This window comes from Meles meles, chromosome 11 (assembly GCF_922984935.1).
Source record: "Meles meles chromosome 11, mMelMel3.1 paternal haplotype, whole genome shotgun sequence".
In the NCBI taxonomy this organism is placed as follows: Eukaryota; Metazoa; Chordata; class Mammalia; order Carnivora; family Mustelidae; genus Meles; species Meles meles.
The window spans coordinates 94,510,578-94,532,850 of NC_060076.1; the positions used below are offsets into that span (position 1 = coordinate 94,510,578).

Here is a 22,273-nt window from a genome sequence, read left to right on the forward strand (position 1 = left end):
AGGGAGGGGAGGGACGGCTCCGGGTCAACCTGGCCACAAGTCCGCCGGCGGTGGAGCAGCACTGCCCCCTGCAGGCTCGGCTGACACAGGACAGGGGACCGCAGGCCCGCGGCGGCTGGACGGGTGTTCCTCCTGCTGGGGTGGTCCCTTCCCCATCCCGGTCTTGCCCTCAGGAATGCTCAGGGCCCACTCAGCCTAGCCAGAGCAGGGGTGCCGAGGGCCTGGGCCTCACCTCTCCTCAGGAAACTCCTCCAGGTACCGTTCGACCCGCCGGTACAAAGGGTAGAGGCCTTCGATGTCCAGCAGGTCCAACATCTGCACCTGGAGGGTTTTGTACAGAAGACAGCCCTTCGGTAACCCCGAGCACTCCGGGCTGTTTTTTCCTACCAAGAACATCGGGAAAACAAGAGGTTTACTGTCAAGGACTGAAGAGAGCCTGGGCACGGGCCACACCCTGCCTCACGGAGCTGCTGGGGCTCAGGGCCGGGCGCCAGAGACAGGCAGGGGACCTGTGTGTCGCTCTGTGCTGCTCCTTCTCGAAGGCTTTCAGCTCATCACAGCAGCCCAGGCTTCAGTGCAGACACGGCTCTCGGTCTGAATTAGCCAGGCACAAAAATCTAAAACGCCCACACTGACGTCCCCAAATCTGTGAGACCGTGTCTGCAGAGCCCAGAGCCACAGCCCATGCTGACAGGTGGTGGCCACACGGGACGGCAGGCATAGCCGCCGCCGATAAACCCACAGCACGAGCCGCCACCACAGGGTCAGCAGGGCACCAAGTCCGCTCCGGCTGCAAGCGTCACACACAGGTCCCGGACGTGCACCAGGTGCCACGTGGGCTGGGGAGACAGGGTCCCGGCCCATGTCTCCCATGAAGGGGGCAGCCGTGTACAGTACAGACACTCTGACCTCTGACCCCACATTGCAGGCTGGACACGCTCAGCCACAGGACACACGGTGAAAACGCAGAAACCAGCTCAGGGCATTTGCTGAAATTACAGGCCATGCGGACAGCGGGATACCTACCTCCTGGTCAATAAAAATTCGAAAAATACAAGTACAGACATGTATTTCTGGTCACGAGATTGCGAAGTAGCATGCAGAGCGCGATCCGTCACCCTAGACCGCGCGTCCCCTGGTCATGCCTGTGTCAGCTTCTGTGTCCAGGGAAGCCCTGAAGAAAAGTCCCAGGAGCCAGGGTGCCTCAGCATCTAACGGTGTCCTTCCAGACACATCGTGTCATCTACTTCGGAGCCCCAATAATGGGCATAATTCTACCACAAGTAAATGATCGAGTATCGCTTTTTTAAGAAAGTCACAAGGGGCACCTGGGTGGCTCATTCAATTAAGCACCTGCCTTTGGCTCAGGTCATGATCCCAGGGTTCTGGGACTAAGTCCCACATCTGGCTCTCCGCTCTCCCTCTGCCTCAGCCCCTCCCCCTGCTCGTGTGCACACTCTTTCTCTCAAATAAATAAATAAAATCTCAGGGTGCCTGGGTGGCTCAGTGGGCTAAAGCCTCTGCCTTCAGCTCAGGTCATGATCTCAGGGTCCTGGGATCGAGCCCCGCATCGGGCTCTCTGCTCAGCAGGGAGCCTGCTTCCCTCTCTCTCTCTGCCTGCCTCTCTGCCTACTTGTGATCTCTGTCTGTCAAATAAATAAATAAAAAAAAAAAAAAAAAAAAAAAGACGGGCCGTACCCAGGGAGCTGCCGGCGCACAGGGCAGCATGAGAAGCCGCAGGGCCACGGTCCCCCGGCACCACCCCTGCAGCAGCCACGAGAGACCACAGGGCCTTCAGCCTGAAGCGCAAATGATCTGAGTCTTCCTTGTCAGCCCCAAGGAAGCTCCTGGCGACAGCACCACATGGCACAGGTCTGTGCATGGCGTGGAGCCTGCCAGCAGACGGCCAAGGGACAAACGAGGAGCCTGCAAACATGCACCGCAAAACCCAAACCCACCGCCGCTGGGCTGCCTCGAGCCCGGGATGCCCACTGAGTCACAGCCAGCCCACTGGCAAGCGGGAGGTGCAGGGTCCACCCCACCCCAAAGGGCCGGGAGCTGTGGGACTCCGGCCCTCCGAGTCCCGGCTCTCCACCTGCTGGGGAAAACCTGCCCCGCAGGGTGGCCGAGCAGACGAGCCAGGGTCGCGGGGAAACTGCTCAGCCAGCTACGGAGGACGCACAGAGCCGGCGGTTTAGGAAAACCCTACAGCCCGGATAAAGGATGAGGCCAGAAGTCTCGCCCGCAGGGCTGAGAGGCAGGGAGAGCCCCAGGCCACTCCCGCAAGAGCTCCGTGAGGCCAGGCAGGCCCCTGGCATTCCCGCCCCCCTCTGCCCGCCCCCGTGCCCGGCATGGCCTACCTTGGCGGCGCAGGCTCCTGCCGAAAGGGCTGGCTTCACAGACACGAGGGCCCCGTGGCGCAGGCCCCCGCCTCAGGGCACCCGCCCGGCCCTTGTCCGAGCCGCTCAGCAGCACCCGCGTGATGACCCGCACCAGCTCCCGGATCACAGCCCTGGTGCAGTGGGGCCCGCCGGCCAGGCCGTTGGACGGGAAGAAGAAGGGCTTCAGGTGGTGCGCGAGCTCGTTCCAGTCCGCCACGGGGCTGCGGGCGTCCGCACAGCCGTAGATCAGCTCCCCGTTCTGCGGGCGGGGGACAGACGGGGAGACGTCAGCTCTGCGGCGGGCGGTGGGCAGGACACCTTTGTCTCTGCCCGCAGGGCACGCAAAGGGACCCGACACCCTACACCCGCGCCGTCTGGGGCCCTGCACACCATGGCCCTCTGGGGGAACCCACCGTCACACACAGCCACCGTGTCGCTGGCCAAGACGCAAATCCCACTAGAACGTAGAACAGAACAAATGAAAACCAAAAAACTGGTCCAGGCCTAAAATACGAAGCCTCAGGAGAACCCGCACCACACTGGGCCTCAGGCAAACACAGCCCAGAGCCCCAAAGATCCCCACCCCCAAGCCTGTGACCTGAGAAGCACGGGACACCTGTGCTCCTGAGGACACACAGTGTCAGTCTGACCCCAAGCAGGCAAACTTCTTGGTCAGTGTGGGTGTCCGCTGGCCACCCGCACCTTGAGGACTTTGTCCTCCCCAACGGGCTGGGCCACACTTCCTGCCAGGGTGGGCGAGGCTGCCCGCGTCACCAGCGTGGACCATATCGTCCCCAAGGCCATCCTGCCTTGCGAGACCAAGTCTGGCAAAGACACTTCCATGCCACCAGCATTCCCAGAGCTGCGAGCAGGGCTGCCCAGTGGGCTGACCCTGTGACCCCTGAGGGACCCTGATCCCCACACACCTGAGCCACAGCCAACCATGACAAAGTGACCAACTCCTTGTCCCCTGATTCCCTCATCTGAGAAATGGTGTGTTTAGCAGCCTCTAGCCAGTCCGCAGTGGTCCCAGCACTCACACCGTGTAGCCCTCTCCCCACGGCGGAGGGGGAGCAACAGCCCAGCCCTGGCGAGACCACGTTATGATGCCCGGCCTCCCTCTCGAGCCGCTCTTCTCAAGCCACAATGCCTCGCTGAGCAGCCCCCGGGGCACCCACCGCTCCCCACCACCCAAGCCAGGAACCAAGGCGTCCTGCCCACACCATTAAGGACACCATCCTGGGAGCCCAGCCTCAGGCCCTAGTCAAACTGTCAGAGAGGACACGGCCTCAAGGGGCACCCAGAGCCAGCGCCAACTAAGCTGCTCAATGCCAGGCCACGGAAACCGTGAGGGCCAGTGGAGCACAGAGGACAGTCACTGCCCTGTCCCCAGGTGGCACATGAGCGTCCATTCAGTCCATGACGTGTGGACTGGACATTCGTCCCTCATCTGGGCCCTGGGATGCAGGGGTGTGCATGATGCCTCCCAGGGGGTCTCCTGTCACATGTCAGAGCAGGAGGCACACAATGAGGTCACTGCTGGCCACGGGAGCCAGGGAAGCCTTCACGAGAAAGCTGACCCCGAGATGGGTCTAGCGGCAGGAAGAAGGCGTGCCAGGCAAAGGGCCCGCGGGAGCTCCTGCTGGGGAAGGAGACCAAGGCGAAGTGCTGAGCGAAACCGGGCACTGGGGGCTGCCCCCAAGAGAGGGGCCGGGGCTGGGACCGTGGTCTGGTGCAGGAGCCGCCAGGGCCCATGAAGCTGCCCCCTCCAGGCCTGGGAGCCGCTGAGTGAGCGGAACCCTCTTCTCCCCAGGGTCCAAACTCCCCGCAAGGACAGATGACTGTGACATGGGTGGAGTGCCAGCGTCCCCGGCTCCATGACAAGGCGCCACGCCTCCCGTGTCTCACAAGTGTCCAGGTTGGGTAGAGAGGAAACAGCCCACACCTGACCTTGAGAACCAAAGCCTGGCTCCAGAGCGACGACGGCACGTCCAGAACGCGCACTGTGGCTCCAGCGAGTGTTCTGAAAAGCCGCCCCGTGTCACTTCTCTCAACCCTGGCCCCAGGGCAGGCCCGGTCAGCAAAGGATCCGCCAGGAAAACCGCCCGCCCCACTAAAGGTTCCAAATCCATCCCCAGATGAAAGAGAGCTCATCTTTGGGATGGAAATGGAAAATCTCTTCCGTCTTTGTAACAATTAAAAATAAAAACTGCCGTGAAAGAGGCCCTTCCTCTAGCTCTGGGAAGGGGGAGGCAGACGGGCTCAAGCCCATTCACTCCGACCAGACTTCTGAGCCAAATCGGGGAAACCAAGTCAGGAAGAGGCTCCCTGCCCACCATCCCCGGCTTGGTCTGAGGGACCTCGTGGGCAGAGCAGCACTGTCCACCCGGAGCAGGACACAGAGGGCACAAGGCCATCCAGACGGAAGAGCCCCCCTTTTCCACGCAGACACAGCGCTCGTGAGCCCGGACCGGGCCACAGAGCCACACGAACCGCTTATTGGGGACGCAGCCGGGGCAAGGGGCAGTGCCCATGCGGAGGAGAAAAGGAGATGGCTGGAGGCCCTGAGCGGACATGTTTCCAACTCGGGCCACACCAAGCCCTCCTCCAGCTCTGGGCCTGCCCTGCCCCCTGCCCCCCTCCACAGAGACCCCCCCCTGCCTGCAGCTGACCACTGGGTCTCAGGGAGTCGGGTCAGGGAGCCCACAGATGGCAGAGAAGGGGCCGGACAGGGACAACTGCTTGTGCAAAAAGCCTGTCCGCACGTGGCCAGGAGCCCCAGAGGCACTGAGATTTCGTTCGCTAACAAGATCAGGGAATTACACGTTCCCTAAATCACCCGCAAACCAAGGCCCAGGTGTGGCCGCCCTCTCAGAGGTGCGCAGAGGGACCCCTGGGACGCAGCCTGATGGACTCGGGGCCGTCCTGTCCCGGGCCCAGAGCTGGGCTGTGTGCATCCAGGGAGCCAAAGCCACCTGGTGGTCCAAGAGCTAATGTCCCACACTCTAGGGGTCATAGGATGCCACGCCTGTAGGACGAAGCTTGGAGAAAGGACCAAAGCACTTTGCACCAAGGCAGCCCCAGCCCAGATGCCCACATCTACCAGGACTAAAGCGCCACGGATTGGCCCAACCCAGTATGGACACCCACTGCCTTCTGCAGAAGCACCACGGAAGAGAGGCTGCGCTCACCTTAAATATCTTTAAGTTGTTCTGAGCTTCCTGTAACAGGCTCTTCAAGGCAAAGTGCATTCTCTGCTTATTTCTAAAAAGAAAGACACTATCGATAGAATTACAAGCAGCCTTTGCTTTCACCTGCTTGTGGCTCAGGGGACCAGACACAGGGGATGTGCCTATATGTGGGCTGCTTGGAGGCGTCATTCAGGCTCTGGGGGCTAAGGAGCCACATGCCCCCAGCCTTTCTCAGGGAGGCCCCCCATCACCGCCCCAACCCCCTCTGCTCCCCAGCCGCTGCCTCCCACAGCTGAGCCGACCAGGCAAGAACCCTGCGTTCTGCCCAGGACCCTGGCTGCCTGCCGGCTAGTGCCCCCCTGACCTCCACCCCCACGAAAGGCGGCGGGCCGTGAGGACAAAGGAGAAGTGCTCTCTTACCCTGAGTAGAGGTCGAGGGGACAGTATTTGCTTATCTGCTTCCACTTCCCGGTTGCCACCTGTTAAGAAAGCAGCAAGGGCCGTCAGTGACCTGCTGGGGCAGCGCGGGGCCCACGCCTCTGAGAGAGGACGAGGGCGCGGAAGGTCCCTGTGGAGGCCGCCCCCTCCAGGGGCACATCGTCACTAGCCACGGCCGGGGCTTCCCTGACACCCAGGGACCCTCAGCCACCCCAAGCCTCAGGGGGCTGCCGGCCCAGCCCTCCCCATGAGCAGGGGCGGTGGCAGCCAGCAGCACATGGTCTCCCAAAACGACACAGCCACATTCTGGTCACCGGATGAACAAATCTTTGTAAGTGTAATATTCAGGAATAGGAGGGTGTGGCCCATAATTTCATGTTTGCAGGGAGAAGATAAATCGGCACAACCTTCCGAAAGTCAACTTGCTAGTTTCCATCAAATTTTCTTTTTCTTTTTTTTTTTTAAGGCTTATTTATTTGAGAGAGGGAGACACAGCGAGAGAGGGAACACGAACGGGGAGTAAGAGAGGGAGAAGCAGGCTTCCCACCAAGCAGAGAGCCTGATGCGGGGCTCGACCCCAGGACCCTGGGATCATGACTTGAGCCAAAGGCAGACGCTTAATGACTGAGCAACCCAGGCGCCCCGCCATCAAATGTCAATGTGGGCATCCCCTGACTCGGCAAACCTATGCAGAGTCACGAGATCAAGGACGTTCACTGCAGCCTGACTAGTGAGGCCTGGAAACAACTTCGCAGGGCATCCGCTCTCATGGGCCAGGATGCAGAAGTCTGCACGCTCATGCTGGAATGAACGAACGATATCCAGCTACTTACAGAAAGAGGGAAAAACGAAAAATCACCAACATTTATTCAAGGAAAAAGGCAATCTGCATAAATGGAAATGATGTTACTTTGCTTAAAAACAGTGGGCCTCCATGTCCAAATACACATTGAAAAAGCCTCGAAGGATACACAGTAATCAATCCTCAAGGGTTAGTTAAGTGAGAAGAGCGATTAACAGAGAGACTATATATGGCGAGGTCCCACATTTGCTTTATAGAAGCACACGTGTACACACACAGGTAAGCACGCGCCAGAACACGTGTGGGAAAGGCGTCATCTCATTTCCCTGGATAACATGTATTACTTGTGTTGGCACCGAGAGAAGTCTGGAAGGATGTACCAACTGACAACAGGGGTTACCTCTGGGAAATCCCATATTTTATCAGTTAAATGTGCAGGTATTGCTTCATAGTAAAAACCAGTTCTTAAAATAGCCAGCAACTGAATGGTGACAACGAAGACCATCTCCTAAAGGGAAAGGCCGACATACCATCTTTTCCCGAAGAGCCTGGAAAGTTCTAACACCACAAAGATGGGGGCACCTGGATGGCTCAGTGGGTTAAAGCCTCTGCCTTCGGCTCAGGTCATGATCCCAGAGTCCTGGGATCGAGCCCCGAATCGGGCTCTCTGCTCAGCAGGGAGCCTGCTTCCCCCTCTCTCTCTGTCTGCCTCTCTGCCTACTTGTGATCTCTCTCTCTGTCAAATAAATAAAAGCTTTAAAACAACAACAACAACAACAACAAAAAACCTCACAAAGATGGAGTGGGTCAGCAAAACTTATGGAATAAAGACCTCTGGGAATTCTTTCCTCCATGAGGGCAATGAGAAAACTGGCAAAAACTGTCACAATCAAAATTTCAGAATTCTGAAAATTAACCAAAGGCTTGCAACAATCTGGGAGCATTTACTCAAGAAAAATGGCCAAATCTAGGAACAGTGAGCTTTGTGGCATTTTTAATGCTCTCTTCCCACCCTTCTCTCTAACTCCAAGGAAACCTTAAAAATCAACAACCCCAATCCTGGTGAAAACAGAAGCCTGGAAGCCACCAGAGGGGGCTGAACCAGGCACGAGTTTCTCTAAACCCTCATTCCCAAAGAATGGTCATGATGTCAACTATCTCTTGATTTCCCATCTTTGATACCTGATTCAGTTTACCAAGTGCAAAAGGGGCATTTTCCCAAGAGGCATTTGTGAAAAGGGTCAGAGGCAATTGTTTAACTTCATGGCTACCTAAGACAGTAGATAACAATGCAATAAAATAAAAAGTTACGGCAAACAATTAGACTAACCTAAAACTGAAAAAAAAAGCTGAGGAATGAGATATACAGAGGCTTTGGAAACCTCCAGCACAACCTGGCCATCTACAAGGCCATGTACAGGCTCTGGAAAGACCTTAAAACACCCTCACCTTCTGCTCATCTGAGGTTCTGAGGAAGTGAAGGCTAAATCGAGTTGCACCCGCCACACCGAGTGCTGATGGCGGGCCCCATATGCACACAGAGCCCTCAGCGAAGACTTACTAGTCGCAGGCATTCAGGAAAATCTCAGTGCTGAAAACTGTTAACCAAGAGTTCTTTGTCTATAAAACTATCCTTTAAAATGAAGGAGTGGGGGGCGCCTGGGTGGCTCAGTGGGTTAAAGCCTCCGCCTCAGGTCATGATCCCAGGGTCCTGGGATCGAGCCCCGCATCGGGCTCCCTGCTCAGTGGGGAGCCTGCTTCTCTCTCTCCCTCTGCTCTCTGCCTGTGTGTGCTCTCTCATTCTGTCTGTCAAATAAATAAATAAAATCTTTTAAAAATAAATAAAATAAAATACAGTAAAATAAGATGAAAGAGCTATTAAGACACTGCCAGATAAACAACTAAAAACAATTTGTTGTTAGCTAACCTGCCCTTCACGAAATAGTACAGGGAACCCTTCAGGATGAAATGAAAGGGCACTAGACAGTAACTCGAATCCATGTGAAGAAACAGCACAGCAGTAAAGGAACTACACAGCTAGATAAACATAAAAGACAATATGAATATATTCTGTTTGTAGTTTTTGGTCCTATGCCCTTCAAAGACAGAACATCGCTCACGTGGCACACGGCATTCGCCAGGAATCTGTACTGACAAGCGCACCACATATGAAGATTAATTTGTGAGGGGAGGCAACAAAGCTACAAGGAGCTGAGGTTTTGTGCAACAGTGAAATTAAGTTGGTATTAACTGAGCTAGACTGTTTAGCTTAAGATGTTAAGTTACTGATTGAGTAGAAAGAAAATCAACAACAAAACAGACGACTTGAACCACACTCTAAACCAACCAGACCTAACAAACATCCATAGGACACTCTACCCAGCAACAGCAGAACAAACCTTCTGATCGAGCAAACACGAACATTCTCAAGGAGGCATGAGTCATGGAAATATTCTCCAAACTCAGTGCAACTAAATTAGAAATCAATAACAAAAAAAAAGAGAGAGAGAGAGAAACTCACAAATATGAGAAATCTAAACACATTCCTAATCATCAATGAGTCAAAGAAGAAATCCACAGGGAAATCAGAAAATTGAGACAGAATGAAAATGCAACATACCAATGCTCACTCCTGCAGAGAAAGCAGGAATTACATGGAAATTCATAATTATGAACCTGTATATAAAAAAGAAGAAAAATCTCAAATCAATAATCTACGGTTCTACACTAACAAACTAGAAAAGTTAGGCCAACCTAAATCCAATGCAGAGAGAGGAAAGGAAATAGTAAAGATTAGTGCAGAGACAGACGAATGAAGAACTGGGAGAAAAAGTGAAGAAAAAGAACAAAACCATAAGTTGTTTCTTTGAAAAGATCAACAATTATTATAACCCTTTGGCTAGATCAAGAAAAATGATTTAAAAAAGAAATGAGGGCCACCTGGGTGGCCCAGTACGTTAAAGCCTCTGCCTTCGGCTCAGGTCATGATCTCAGGGTCCTGGGATCGAGCCCCGAATCGGGCTCTCTGCTCCGCGGGGAGCCTGCTTCTCTTTCTCTCTGCCTGCCTCTCTGCCTACTTGTGATCTCTGTCAAATAAATAAAATCTTTAAAAAAAAAAAAAAAAAAGAAATGAAAGAAAGGATGTTACTAGCAACCTTGCACAAACAAAAAAGAATTTTGAGGAATATTATGAACAAGCAAATTAGATGAAATGCACAAAATCTTAGAAACACACAACTACCACAACTGAGTCAGGAACAAATAAGAGAATCTGAACAGAATAATAAAAGACTGAATCAGTAAGCAAAAATCTTCCAACAAAGGAAACCCCAGGACCAGATGACTTCACTAATTAATTCTACCAAATGATTAAAGAAGAATCAACACCGACGGTCAAACTCTTCCAAAAAATTAGATTAGAAGGGAGAGAAGGAAACATTTCTTAAGTCATTCTATGAAGCCAGTTATCACCCTGTACCAAAACCAGATAAAAACATCATAGAAAATACAGCAGGCCAATATCTCTTAAGAAAAAAACCTTCAATAAAAATAATAAAAACTAACAAATCATATTTAGCAGCACATTTAAGGGATTATACAGCTATAATAAAGTGGGGTTTATCCCAGAAATACAAGGGTGGTTCACCTTCAAAAACCCATGTGACAGACCAGACCACACTGACGGGGAGGAAAGCACCCCCCGATCATCCCAGAGATGGAGGACAAAATCTGACATTCTTTCAGGATTTAAAACAAAAAACAAAAACTCAAAAGCAGCATCTATGACCAGCTCATGGGGAACACCACACTCAGTGATGAAAAACAGAGCTTCTGCCTGAGATCAGGAACATGATAAGGATGTCCGCTCTTGCTTCCTCTACACGGTATCGTACTGCTGCTAACCAATGAATTAGGGAAGAAAAACAAAGGACACCTAGATGGGAAAGAACAAAGTAAAATTATCACTATTTGCAAGTGATCTGATCATGTATACAGAAAATCCAAAAAAACTACCACCGCAAAAAAAAAAAAAGAGCAAATACAGGTTCATGGGGGTGACCGGATATCACTGTACAACAACTACATTTCTCACCTCGCCCCCGTTAGAGTGGCTACTATCGGGAAACAAGCCAGCAAGTGCTGGTAAGGGTGCGGGGAAAATGCGACTTTGAGATGCCCTGGCGGGAATGTAAATGGCACAGGTGCTGTGGAAAACAGCAGCAAACAAGGTCCCCGTGAAACAAGGTCCCCGTGTGACCAACAATCCTACTTCTGGGTAAACAGTCACAAGAACTGACAGCAGACTCAGAGGCGTTTGCACACCCATGTTCACAGGAGCATTATTCACAAAAGCCAAGAGATAGAAGCAACACAGTGTCTACCACTGGATAAATGGATTAAAAATGTGGTATATAGGGGCGCCTGGGTGGCTCAGTGGGTTGAAGCCTCTGCTTTCAGCCCAGGTCATGATCCCAGGGTCCTGGGATCGAGCCCCACATCTCGGCTCAGCAGGGAACCTGCTTCCTCCTCTCTCTCTGCCTACTTGTGCTATCAAATAAATAAATAAAATCTTTTAAAAAAATAAAAATGTGGTATATGGATGTATATTTAATAGACTATTATTCAGTCTTAAAAAGGAAGGAAATTCCGACATATTTCACAACGTGGATGAACCCTGAGAACAAGTAAAACGAGTCAGTCACAAAAGGATGAATCCTGGATAATTCCGGTACGGGAAGCAGCGACAGCAGAGAAATCCACGGAGGCAGAAACTGGCGTGGGCTTGCCTGGGGCTGAGGAAAGGAAGCGTGGAGCTGTTTAACAGGGACAGCATCGCAGTGCGGGATGATGAGAAGTTCTGGAGATGGACAGGGGCGACGGCTGCACACCTATGTAGCTTAATGTTATAGGTTTTATGTTATGTGTCTTTCACCACAATTAAAACTATGTATTTTCAAAATCAATTATATTTCTCTACAATAACCTGAAAAATGAAATGAAAAAAAAATCACAACGGCCTCCAAAATAATAAAACACCTAAGGATAAACTTAACAAAAGACGTATAAGACTAACACACTGGAAACTATAAAGTATCACTGAATGAAATTAAAATCCTAAGTAAATGGAAAAACATCCTGTGTGCACAGAACACGGAAACAGGTGGTGTTCTGTGGTGGTGATGCCTCCCAAAGGGATCTGCAATTCAGGGGATCCCCATCAAACCCCCGGCTGGGTTCTCTGATGCAACTGAGAGGCTAAAGACATCCAATTGGAAGAGAAATAAAAACTCCGTTCATAGATGGCATGAACTATACGTAGAAAATTCCAAAGAATCTACAAGAAAAGCCACTCAGCAAAACTGCAGGGTACAAGATCAACCCACAAAAATTAGTTATGTTTCGGGGCGTCTGCTTGCTCAGTCAGTGAAGCATCTGCCTTCGGCTCAAGTCATGGTCCCGGGATCCTGGGATGGAGCCCTGGGGTTAGGCTCCTTGCTCAGCCCCTCCCCTTGTTTGTGCTCACTGTCTCTCTCTCTCAAATAAATGCATAAAATCTTCAAAAGAAAAAACCTAATTGTGTTTCTATTCACCAGCAATAAACAGTCTAAGAAAAAAATTAAAGAAGTAATTCTGTTTATAATCATATTTACAATATCCTAAAAGAATACCTACAATTACCAAAGTGGTAAAAGACTTGTGCCCCCAAAGCTACAAGATGTTGCTAGAAGACATTTAAAAGTCCTAAGTGAGTGGGGCGCCTGGGTGGCTCAGTGAATAAGCCTCTGCCTTCGTCTGAGGTCATGATGTTGGGATCCTGGGATCGAGCCCCGCATCGGGCTCTCTGCTCAGCAGGGAGCCTGCCTCCCCCCACCTCTGCCTGCCTCTCTGCCTACTTGTGATCTCTGTCAAATAAAATCTTTTAAAAAAATTAAAAAATAAAAGTCCTAAGTAAGTGGGAAGACAGCCTGTGTTTATGGGTTATAAGGCCGAATACTGTCAGGACAGCAGTACTACCCGAAGTGATCCACACGTTTCTGCGATTTCTGTCAAAATCCCAATAATTTTTTTTTTTTTGCAGAAATGAAAAACCCAATCCTCAAATTCGTATGTAACTATAAGGAGTCCCAAAAAGCCAAAACAATCTTAAAAAAGAAGAACAAAGCTGGAGGACTCAAACTTCCTGATTTCAAAACCGACTGCAAAGCTACAGAATCAAGAGAAGGGCCGCACCGGCATGGACACACAGGCCAGTGGACCAGAACAGAGAGTCCAGGATGGAACTACATTTACAACCGAAAGATCTCTGGTAAGAAGACCATTCAATGGAGAGAGGACAGTCTTCTGGGAAACTGGAATTAAACACAAAAGAAACTGGACCCCTACCTCCCTTCAAATATAAAAATTAACAAAAATGGATCAAAACCGTAGGAGAAAACCTTCATGACCTTGGATGAGGCAATGATTTCTTAGCTATGGCACCAAAAGCAGAAGCAACAAAAGAAGAAACGAACTATAACTTCAGTAAAATTAAAAACATTTGTGCATCAGAGGACACTATCAACAGAGTGAAAAGATAACTGACAGAATGGGAGAAGATACTTGCTAATCACAGATCCGATCAAGGATTATATCCGAAATACACACAGAACCCTTAAAACTCAGCAACAAAAAAATAACCCAATTCAAAAACGGGCAAAGGACTTGAGCCAATATATCTCAAAAGAAAACATACAAATGGACCAGGAGCCCATGACAAGATCTGCAGCGTCACGAACCGTTAGGGAAACGCAGATGGAAACCACAGTGACGGGCCGCTTCACACCCCGAGGGTCCCCCGCAATCACACACAGGGACAACAGCAGGATGGCAAGGGTGCGGAGCGATCAGACCGTCAGACACCTCTGGTGGGAACACAAAATGGTGTGAAAGCTGGGGAAATAGCTCGACATTTGCTCAAAAAATTAAACACAATTTCTCTCAGACCCAGCAATTCCACTGCTAGGACTCAGTCCACGAGAACGTAAAGTGGCAACTCAAGCAAGCATGTGTACACGCGCGGTCACAGCAACCCAAAGGCGGACATGACCCACGTGCCAGGAGAGGAGCGATCGACAAGATGGTCCCATCCAGGCAAGAGCGTTCAAGCCCGCTGCAGTGGGGCTAAAAGCCCAAAACCATGCTGCTCAGGGGAGAAGCCGGTCACAAAGGGGCCATGGGATGCACAATTCCATTTCCAGGAAACGTTCGGAAGAGGCCGATCCCCAGGGGCAGGCCGGAGGGGGGACTGCGGAGTGACTGCGATGGGGTCAGCGTTCTCTGGGAGGTGACGAAGTGATTCTAAATCTGCGAATTTACTAAAATCCACTGAATTACACACTTTAAACGGGTGAACTGAAGATACATGAATTTATCTCTATTTGAAACAAACAAACAAAAAAAGGTGGACATGAACGACTTAGGAAAGAGAAGGCCAGTAAGAAGTGTCCCCGCCTTGCTCTCCAACGCCGCAGCTCCGGGGTCACGGGGCCCCCCAGGCTGCGCGCACCGAGGCGCCTTACCTTGAGGTGCTGGTGCATACAGTAGCGGCACACGCGGTGCTTCAGCTCGTGCGTCACGGCGCCGCAGAGAGGAATAAACCCGCATTTGGGCTGCAAGACACAAGGATGGAAAGAACACTTAGGGACCGGTCCCACACCTTCCAAGAGACATGATGACAGAGCGGATACAGGAGATGCAGGACAATCAGAGTGGCTGTATCCGCAGCCCCCCTGGGAAGGGACCCCGCCCTCATCATCACACCCAGTCCTCGCCCAGGAAAGCCCAGCGGGGCCTCCCACACCGACTAGACAAAGCACAACACACAGCAGCTTCGTGTTTCTTCTGCGACAGGCTGCAACCAGAAAGCCTCTAGTGCGGGTCTGCCCCGGCCCCCAGCTCTGTTACTATCTTTATTTTTATTTATTTTTATTTTTTTGAGAGAGAGCACGCGCCTGTGCACACGTGGCCAGGGGACGGGACTGGGGCAGAGGGAGAATCTTAGGCAGGCTCCGCAGCCAGCACAGTGCCCGACAAAGGGCTCAACCCCGTGACCCCAAGATCATGACCTGAGCCGAAATCAAGAGTTGGACACTTAACCGACTCACCCAGGTGCCCCCATCTGCTGCCTTTTAAGACCACGGTGTTGGGGCTCTGAAGACCATGCTGCCTGTCGTCTGAGACACGGCACGCTCACCGTCTGGTTGGGCAAGCAGGACATCAGTCCACATGGAGCCCCCGGGGGTGTGAGTGCTCAGGGCCACAGGAGTGACCCAGGAATCACTGCCACAGAAGTTTGGAGAAGAGACAAACAATGGCCTGGGACCTCTGGGAGGCTTCCCGAGGGGGACGTGGGCACAGCGGGCAGCAGAGCTGAAGCCGGGCCCTGGCCCTCGTCCACCGAGAGTCACACCGGCTTCTGGGTCTCTGGGGAGGCCTCTCCTGAGCGGGAAGCAAAGGAGCGGAGCGCCACCAATCAGACGGGCCCCAGTGGAACCGAGCCCCTGGAGTGCGGTGTAGGGTCACCCAGCAGCCAAGGGGCACAGCTTGGAAGGAGGCGAGGAGGGGCCCGGGGAGCGACACCCTCCCAGGAAAACGGGGAAGGCAGAGCCCGACACACTTGCTTCTGCCGGTGGCCCCCGGCCAAGCCCCACGTCAGAGCACCAGGAACGGGCCTAAATCTCAGGGTCTGGCCAGTGGGAGGAAGCGGAGCACCAAGGTGCAGGTGACAGAAGGAGCTGGAAGCCCCGTCCGTGCGGGCCGGGGAGGGGCCGTGAGCCCAGTGTGGGGAACCCCAAGAACTTCTGCTGTAAAGTTCCCTCCAGGCAGAAGACTCACGGCCTTACAGTCCGGACCCTTGTTCCCCCTGCCCCGCGCCACCTTCCCCTTGACACGAGCTCACCTTGATCTCCACACACAGAATTGGCCGGTGCTCTGCAAAACGGTAGGTCTGAAGTCTGGCTAAGTTTGGAAGGCACAGGGCATAGCCACTGAGAGTGTCCAGGTCCTTGTCACAGCGAGATTCTGAAAGACAGAGCCAAGAAGAGACCTAAGAGATGAGCACAGGACAGACGAGATGACCAATGGCGACACGGTGGACTCCTGTGGGGGAAGGTTCAGCCCTGCCCAAGAGAGGCCATGGCCTTGGCCTTGGGCTCCTGGGGGGCCCCACCTAAGGAGCCTCCATGTTTATCTGGGGGCTCCCAGTCAGGCGAGTGTAACACTGTGATTCACAGCGGGGCTCCAGGCCCCGCAGAACCGGCTCCCCCTTCAGAGGGGCGGCCCGCTGTGTCCGTGCGCCCCAGCCCTGATCCCGGCCAGCACCCCCACTCCGCGCGGTCACACCTTGCTGCTTGGAGAAGCAAGCAGTGCGCACACAAGCCCAGCGGAGAAGGCGCCCGGGAGTGCATGCAGGGTCTCCCCGACGCGCCCCAGAGCCTCTCCCCTGGTCTGGGTGTCATCCCCGTCCCTCAGAGTGAGAAACCTTAGCCGTGAGGATAACGGGGAGTTCAGGTCCTTCTAGCAAATCATCAGACCGAGGTCACTGTGGGGGCCCCCAATTGTGTACGCGTTGTCAGAGTGGGGATGGTCTTGGGACCACCCCTGCCTCTGCGACTCCCTTAGTGCAGGAGCTGAGAGAGGAAGGAGCGGCCTCACCGCCCCCTCCACAACCGGTTCCTCCGGAGCCCTCCAACACTGCTGCTTCTCGGAACCACCCGCCAGACGCTGGGCCCACAACAGCGCCCAGGATGCAGTCTCTGGGCCGCAGGGGGATTGAGCCTTCCTCCAGTCACATAACGAGGCCAATTACGAGGCATTATTACCACGAGGGACAGCTCTTATGACTGTCACATTGGATGCATTTAATTGGTAACCGTAAAACAAAATGACGATACAGAGTTACTAGAGCAAGCATCAGTCTCCCCCAGTCCAGAAAGGAACAGCCGCGACCCAGTCCTGGCTGGGACACGTCGGTGGCCTCCCTGGGGCACCGAAGCCTGGCTCTGCACAGCGCCCCAAACCAGAGGCTCCAGGGCACAACTATCCTGCTTGTTTTCTATTTCCTAATCACAGAAAGACTGGATACCGGCCACCTGCATCCCCCCAGCTGCCTGGCCACGCTTCGAGAGGCGGCATGGCCACCCTCCACGCCATGGACGTCACATCCGATCTCTGACCAAAATGAAAAGCTCTCACGCGCTTGGTGTCATTGCTGCCCCAAGCCTGTGCAGAAAAGCACGGAGGCAATGGCGAGAAGCTGTCACCCACTGCCATTCCCGTCTGTCCACTGCCTGCAGGAGGACGAGCCGGCAGGTGGGTCCCACCCCTGGGAGACGGTACTCAGGGTGCCTGGGCCCCGCCTCCACTCCTGCAGCCACCCTGCCTGCCCTAAGGCCACACTACTCCAGCTCCCTTTCCGTCCCAGAAGCGTTTCACGGCTCAGACGCCCTGCACAGGGACGTGGCCATCTGACGCCCAGAATCGTATTCATGCGCTCCAAGCACTTCTGGCTGAGAATAAGGTTTCCGGCCGCAGAACTGCTGAAAACTCCATCAGCCTAACGGGAGTAATGCATCAAACATTTCCCAAACGGAATATTTAAATCACCCACAGAATTTGCAAGCTGGAGCTCTTACCTGGTCTTTCAGACTGTATCTTGAGACAAAGCTGTTTCACGAAATCTAAAGGCAGCTGAACCACTTCCTGTAAGAACAAGTACGAAACACTCAGTGCGCCGCGGGAGCCAGCTGAACGCCACTCAGACACTCAGGGGAAATGGCAGACTTCACAGTCTGCGTATTTTACCACGTTAAATTACTCAGCATGTGGATTTACGAATACAAGCTGCTCTGCTGTCCTGAGGATGTGACCAGATCAGACGCAAAGGTTTCTGTGTGAGGAGCAACAGGCCCTCTCAGAGCGCGGGCCTCCGCTGGGAAAGGGGCACGTCCTAGTCGGTGTCCCTGGCTCCCACCCCCTCCACCGACAGGGCCGGAATCCCGCCACGACGGGAGCGTGCGGAGCAGCAGACGGGACCGTCCAGAGCCACCCGGGGCTCAGCTGCTCTCAGCACAGCGACCAAAAGGCCCGGGTCAGTCACCAACGGGAAAAGCAGAACTGCATTTCTTTAAACCACCTAAAATTCCCAATTTTATGATGAGCTCTATTTTAGGCATCCTTAATACTCGGCCACATTTACTGACCCTCGATTCCGACTCCGGAACCAGCGTGACCCACGCCATCCTGCCTGACAGACGGATGGACAGCAGGGCAAGTGGCCAGCACCTGCACAGAGTGCCAGGTTAGGCAGAACTAGTTAGGACCACAGAGGTCCTCTTCTGGCAGTGTAACATGAGGGGGTAGCCACACCCGCGTCCCTGCTGAGGGGCAGCTGCCCTCGAAGGGACAGAGCAACCGCGGCCAGCCTGGGTTGGGGGGGGAAGGGTCTGGCAGGCGAGCAGCATGTCCAGTCTTTCAGAAGCTCCCCCAGGAGAAAAGCATCCCCTCACTGTCACATCAAGGTCAAACGTGAAGTCGAGGCTGCCCCAGCGGCGTTCACCTCAGGAGGACCGGGTCCACAAGAGCAAGGCGACACTGTTAACATCCCATCAGTGTCTCAACCCCTCATGGCGCTGAAGATTCAAGACCTGAAGGCCCCAGGGAAACAGCCTCTTCCTTGTTTCCTAACCTCCAGCTCCTCTGGGGACAGGCCCAGACCAGTCCCCAAACCCGGCACGACGGGTGTGCCTATGGCCCCGGCCAGCCTCACTCTCCCGCACGGGCCTGTCTGTGCCTCGCGCTGGGACGGGGGTAGGGAAAGGCTCTCACCGGGACTGGACTCCACCCCGCCCCGCCCCCGGCTGGCGTCAGCAGTCACTGTTCACTCAGGCTGGTTTTGCCCAAACGTGGCCTTGCACAGACCAGACACGTGATCTTCCTGCACTTCAACCGTGCCTGGGCCCATGTACAAGGAAGAAAAAGCAGGTCGGGTTTCACTTTGGCAGTGTCCTCCTGCAGAGGACATGTGTCAAAGGGGTGGATATTCCCAGGATGTGACCTTGTGAGCTCACCTCGTTCACCAGAGCCCCATCCACCGTGGACAAACAGAGCCCGCCTGGGGTCAGAGCACACCATGGGCCCTGGGGCTACATCCTGACGCTGTTCCTGCCAGGGCCCCGCCGGCTGGGACCCTGAGCTCCCCACCGCCCTTTGGATCCCTCCTGGGAGCACCCCCCACGCACTGCGAAGCAGAGAAATGCCCTCTCAAGGAGAAAGCTGGCAGTCAGCATAGTTGCATTCGCTCAGGCACCATTCAGGCTGGTCAGAGACGTGCGGCTCCCAACGGGACAGCTGGGGACCTCACCGGGACAGCCCTGGGCACTCCCGCCCCTGTGCAGCCCCACACCACCCAGGCTGACCCACAAGTCCAGCAGGGTGCTGTGGAAAGGACAGACACAACTCCAGGACAGGTCGTCTCTCGGGCCACGAGCTGGGGCAGCCAGGGCCAGGTCGTACGGACACTCGCAGTCCCTAGTGAGCCCATGTCAGGAGCAGCTGAGGCCCCGGCCAGCAGCCGGCACCGTCCTGCCAGCCCCATGGCAGCCCCAGCCCGCAAGAGGGTCCACAGCCCCAGTGGATCCCCGGTGGCAGAGGGCTCAGTGATGCCATCCGGATCTGCCCCGAGAACCTTACCAAGATGCAGCCCCCGCAGGACAGCAGGGTAGCGGGGCCAGGGGTCCTAGCTGCAGGGCTCACGCGGTCTCTGAGCCTCACGTTTCTCGGCCGGAAGACGGCGTCAGACTACCTGCCCCGCGCCTCCATGTGGCCCCCGGAGAGCAGCACTTGGAACACAAGCGTCGTCAGGAAGCACTAAGGTCCAAACGACCGCCGAGACCCAACATGACTGACACGGAAGATGCCTGTGAATTCAGACTCTGTAAATCAAAGTCACTCACCCCACAGTGGACATAGTTCTCCCCCAAAAACTCTTTCATGACATTTTTGCTGAAGTCCACTATGTTCTGTAGGTGCTGAAATATCTCTTCGGAGGTCTGTAAAAGAGAAGCATAGGGAGGCCTCAGTGACCTGGGGGAGGCTGGCACCGCGTGGGGCCGCATGTCGCCGCTGCATACGCACCAGATGCCCAGGCCTCGCAGGGGAGCCTCACCAGGGAGACAGCCAGGCCGGCCAGAGGGAATGTCTGTCCCGCAGCCTCCGCCCTCCTCCCACCAGGACAAGGCCCCTAACCAATGCCCCTTTGAAAATCTCTCCCAGCCCCAAATCACCAGGCATTCTCATTTGCATCCCCAGCAACCAAATGCAGAATATTTGCTTCCCAGTCGGAGGCTCTTAACCCACAGGCTATGAGATCTGGGGGAGAAAGGAAATCAGCCCTGAGTCCCTCCCTCTGGCCCAGGGCAGCAGGACCCGCGGGGGGGGGGGGGGCACAGCAGGCCGTGGGCTCGCAGAAAGTCGCGCATGGAGCTGCCACCCACGGCCGAAGCGCACGCAGACCGCAGCCTGTGTGGGAACAAGGCCCCGCAGCAAACTCAGGGCGCTCCCAGGGGCGCCCACGGCCTGGCCACAGAACTCCCGACAGAAAGCTCTTCCCGTCGACAGAACGAGCCCACGCGACTCCGACTCCCCACCGCTCACACGGCCGGTGGCACATCGCCCCGCTCGTAAAAGAGAGACAAACCAATGCCTCAGAAGACGCCGCCTCAGTAAATCTGAGCAGAAACGTTGACGGAGGCATCCAGAGAGCGTGGCCAGAGAGCGTGGCCTTTCCAGGCGCTGCAGACTGCTCGGTGGCAGGGGCGGTGTGAGCTGCCTGGAGAAGGTTCTAGCCTCCACTCGGATCCACTTGATCCCACAGGAACACAACACCCCGCATGCCTCCAGAGGCCGCTAAGGCAGGAAACGCCCTCCTGCCTGGGGCCACCTTCCTCCATCCCACACTGTCCCACGGCCCCCCAGCTTTCTCCCTCGGGCCCCTCGTCTCCTTCTGTGAGGCCCTTCATTTCCACAGCCATTCACCCCGCCTGCTCCCCTGGGCGAGGCCCCCCAACCCAGCGGACTCAACTCTCCCGCACCCCGTTGGGGACCCAACTGCCACCCACCCCTCACTCCCCAGCTCCTGTGGGGCGGCACCCGGGGCCCCTGCCTCTCTCTTTAATCACCCCCAAACACACACCACAGCCACTTCCCACCTGGAGGGAGGCAGACTCTACTGGGCGGCAGCTCGCTGAGCACGTCCACAGTGCTCTCTGCCCGGTGCCTCAGTGAACAGAAACCCCGGGCCCCACCAGCACGGCCCGCTGGGACTTGGGCCACCATCCGCCAGCAGCACCGACTCACTGTCACAACTATGATCCCATAGATGGGGAAACCGAGCCAGCGGGGTGGCAAAGTAGAGCCCTGGCCCTGGATGTCCCGGCCACGAGCGGGGCCCCCTGCCTGCTCCTCGCTCAGAACCGCAGACCCTCCCAGGGGACCTAAAGTGACCCAGGAAGGTCAACACGCTGGCCCTACAGGGATGACGGACACCCCACTTTCTGTGCTCACTGCTGTGTCACATTCAAATTTCCGTAATGAGCACGAACACTTCTGCACCGGAAAAAACCCGAAGTTTTCCTGTGTAACTGTTTTAATGAGAGTGGCAAACCCACCAATCTTACCTTCTTCCTGCTTGGAGGGAACTTCAGGAAACGCAACACCACACAACGCTATTGGGAAACAAAGCAAAGTCCAGTCAGTGCCCACCCCAAGCCTGGGGACCACAGAGTGGCGGGTCTGGGGGGGTGGGGAGCAGGCCTGGATCCCAGGGCAACCAGGAGAACCAGACACCTCTGGCCCAGCCAGCTCGTTCCCAGGAATCAAACTCACAGAAGTAACTACGGTACCCAGGAGCCCGCAGCTACTGCAGACGGGAGTGTGGTTCGTAGTTCCCAGGAAAGTGGAAACCCCCGGGGCCAACAGCGCGGTGGCTGGACACAGCGGGATGCCGTCCACACCTCGGAGCGCAGGCCACAGACCGACGTCCGCAGACACAGAGCCGCAGTCGGCACGCACTGGTGAATGAGGAAGGGCACAAACGGGGCTTTAAGCACACCTGGGCACGTGCATATGGGTACAGCTCCACTCGTGCCGAGTTCAAAAGCCGGTAAGAGCAAGACCCAGGGACCACCCCGCAGGTGGGTGGGACTGTCCCTGAGGAATGTTCTAAAAGGGGTTGGTCACAGCACTGTGGGTCACAGGATCACCAGTCCCTGCACTCTGTGAGATTCAAGCTGCACATACACTTGCGATCCAGGCACGTTTCTGTCGGTTTGCTACACTTCATTTTTAAAAGTTCATAAAATAAAAAGTTTTAAAGTATGTGCGTACTCAGTTATATGGAAAAGTCTGAAAGGATCCAACACCGG

General features: G+C 54.8%; 1 protein-coding gene across 1 annotated transcript in view; it reads right to left on the reverse strand.

Annotated features, from left to right (window-relative positions):
* IPPK (inositol-pentakisphosphate 2-kinase) overlaps positions 1-22,273 on the reverse strand; it is a 47,617-nt gene that overhangs the window by 19,940 nt on the left and 5,404 nt on the right. The window contains exons 2-10 of the mRNA XM_046022246.1: positions 21,527-21,574; positions 19,805-19,900; positions 17,486-17,552; positions 15,751-15,872; positions 14,372-14,461; positions 5,993-6,051; positions 5,573-5,645; positions 2,361-2,640; positions 233-383 (exon numbers count right to left, since the gene is read on the reverse strand). Coding sequence (XP_045878202.1) covers positions 233-383; positions 2,361-2,640; positions 5,573-5,645; positions 5,993-6,051; positions 14,372-14,461; positions 15,751-15,872; positions 17,486-17,552; positions 19,805-19,900; positions 21,527-21,574 — 986 coding nt within the window. The remainder of the gene's footprint in view (positions 1-232; positions 384-2,360; positions 2,641-5,572; positions 5,646-5,992; positions 6,052-14,371; positions 14,462-15,750; positions 15,873-17,485; positions 17,553-19,804; positions 19,901-21,526; positions 21,575-22,273) is intronic.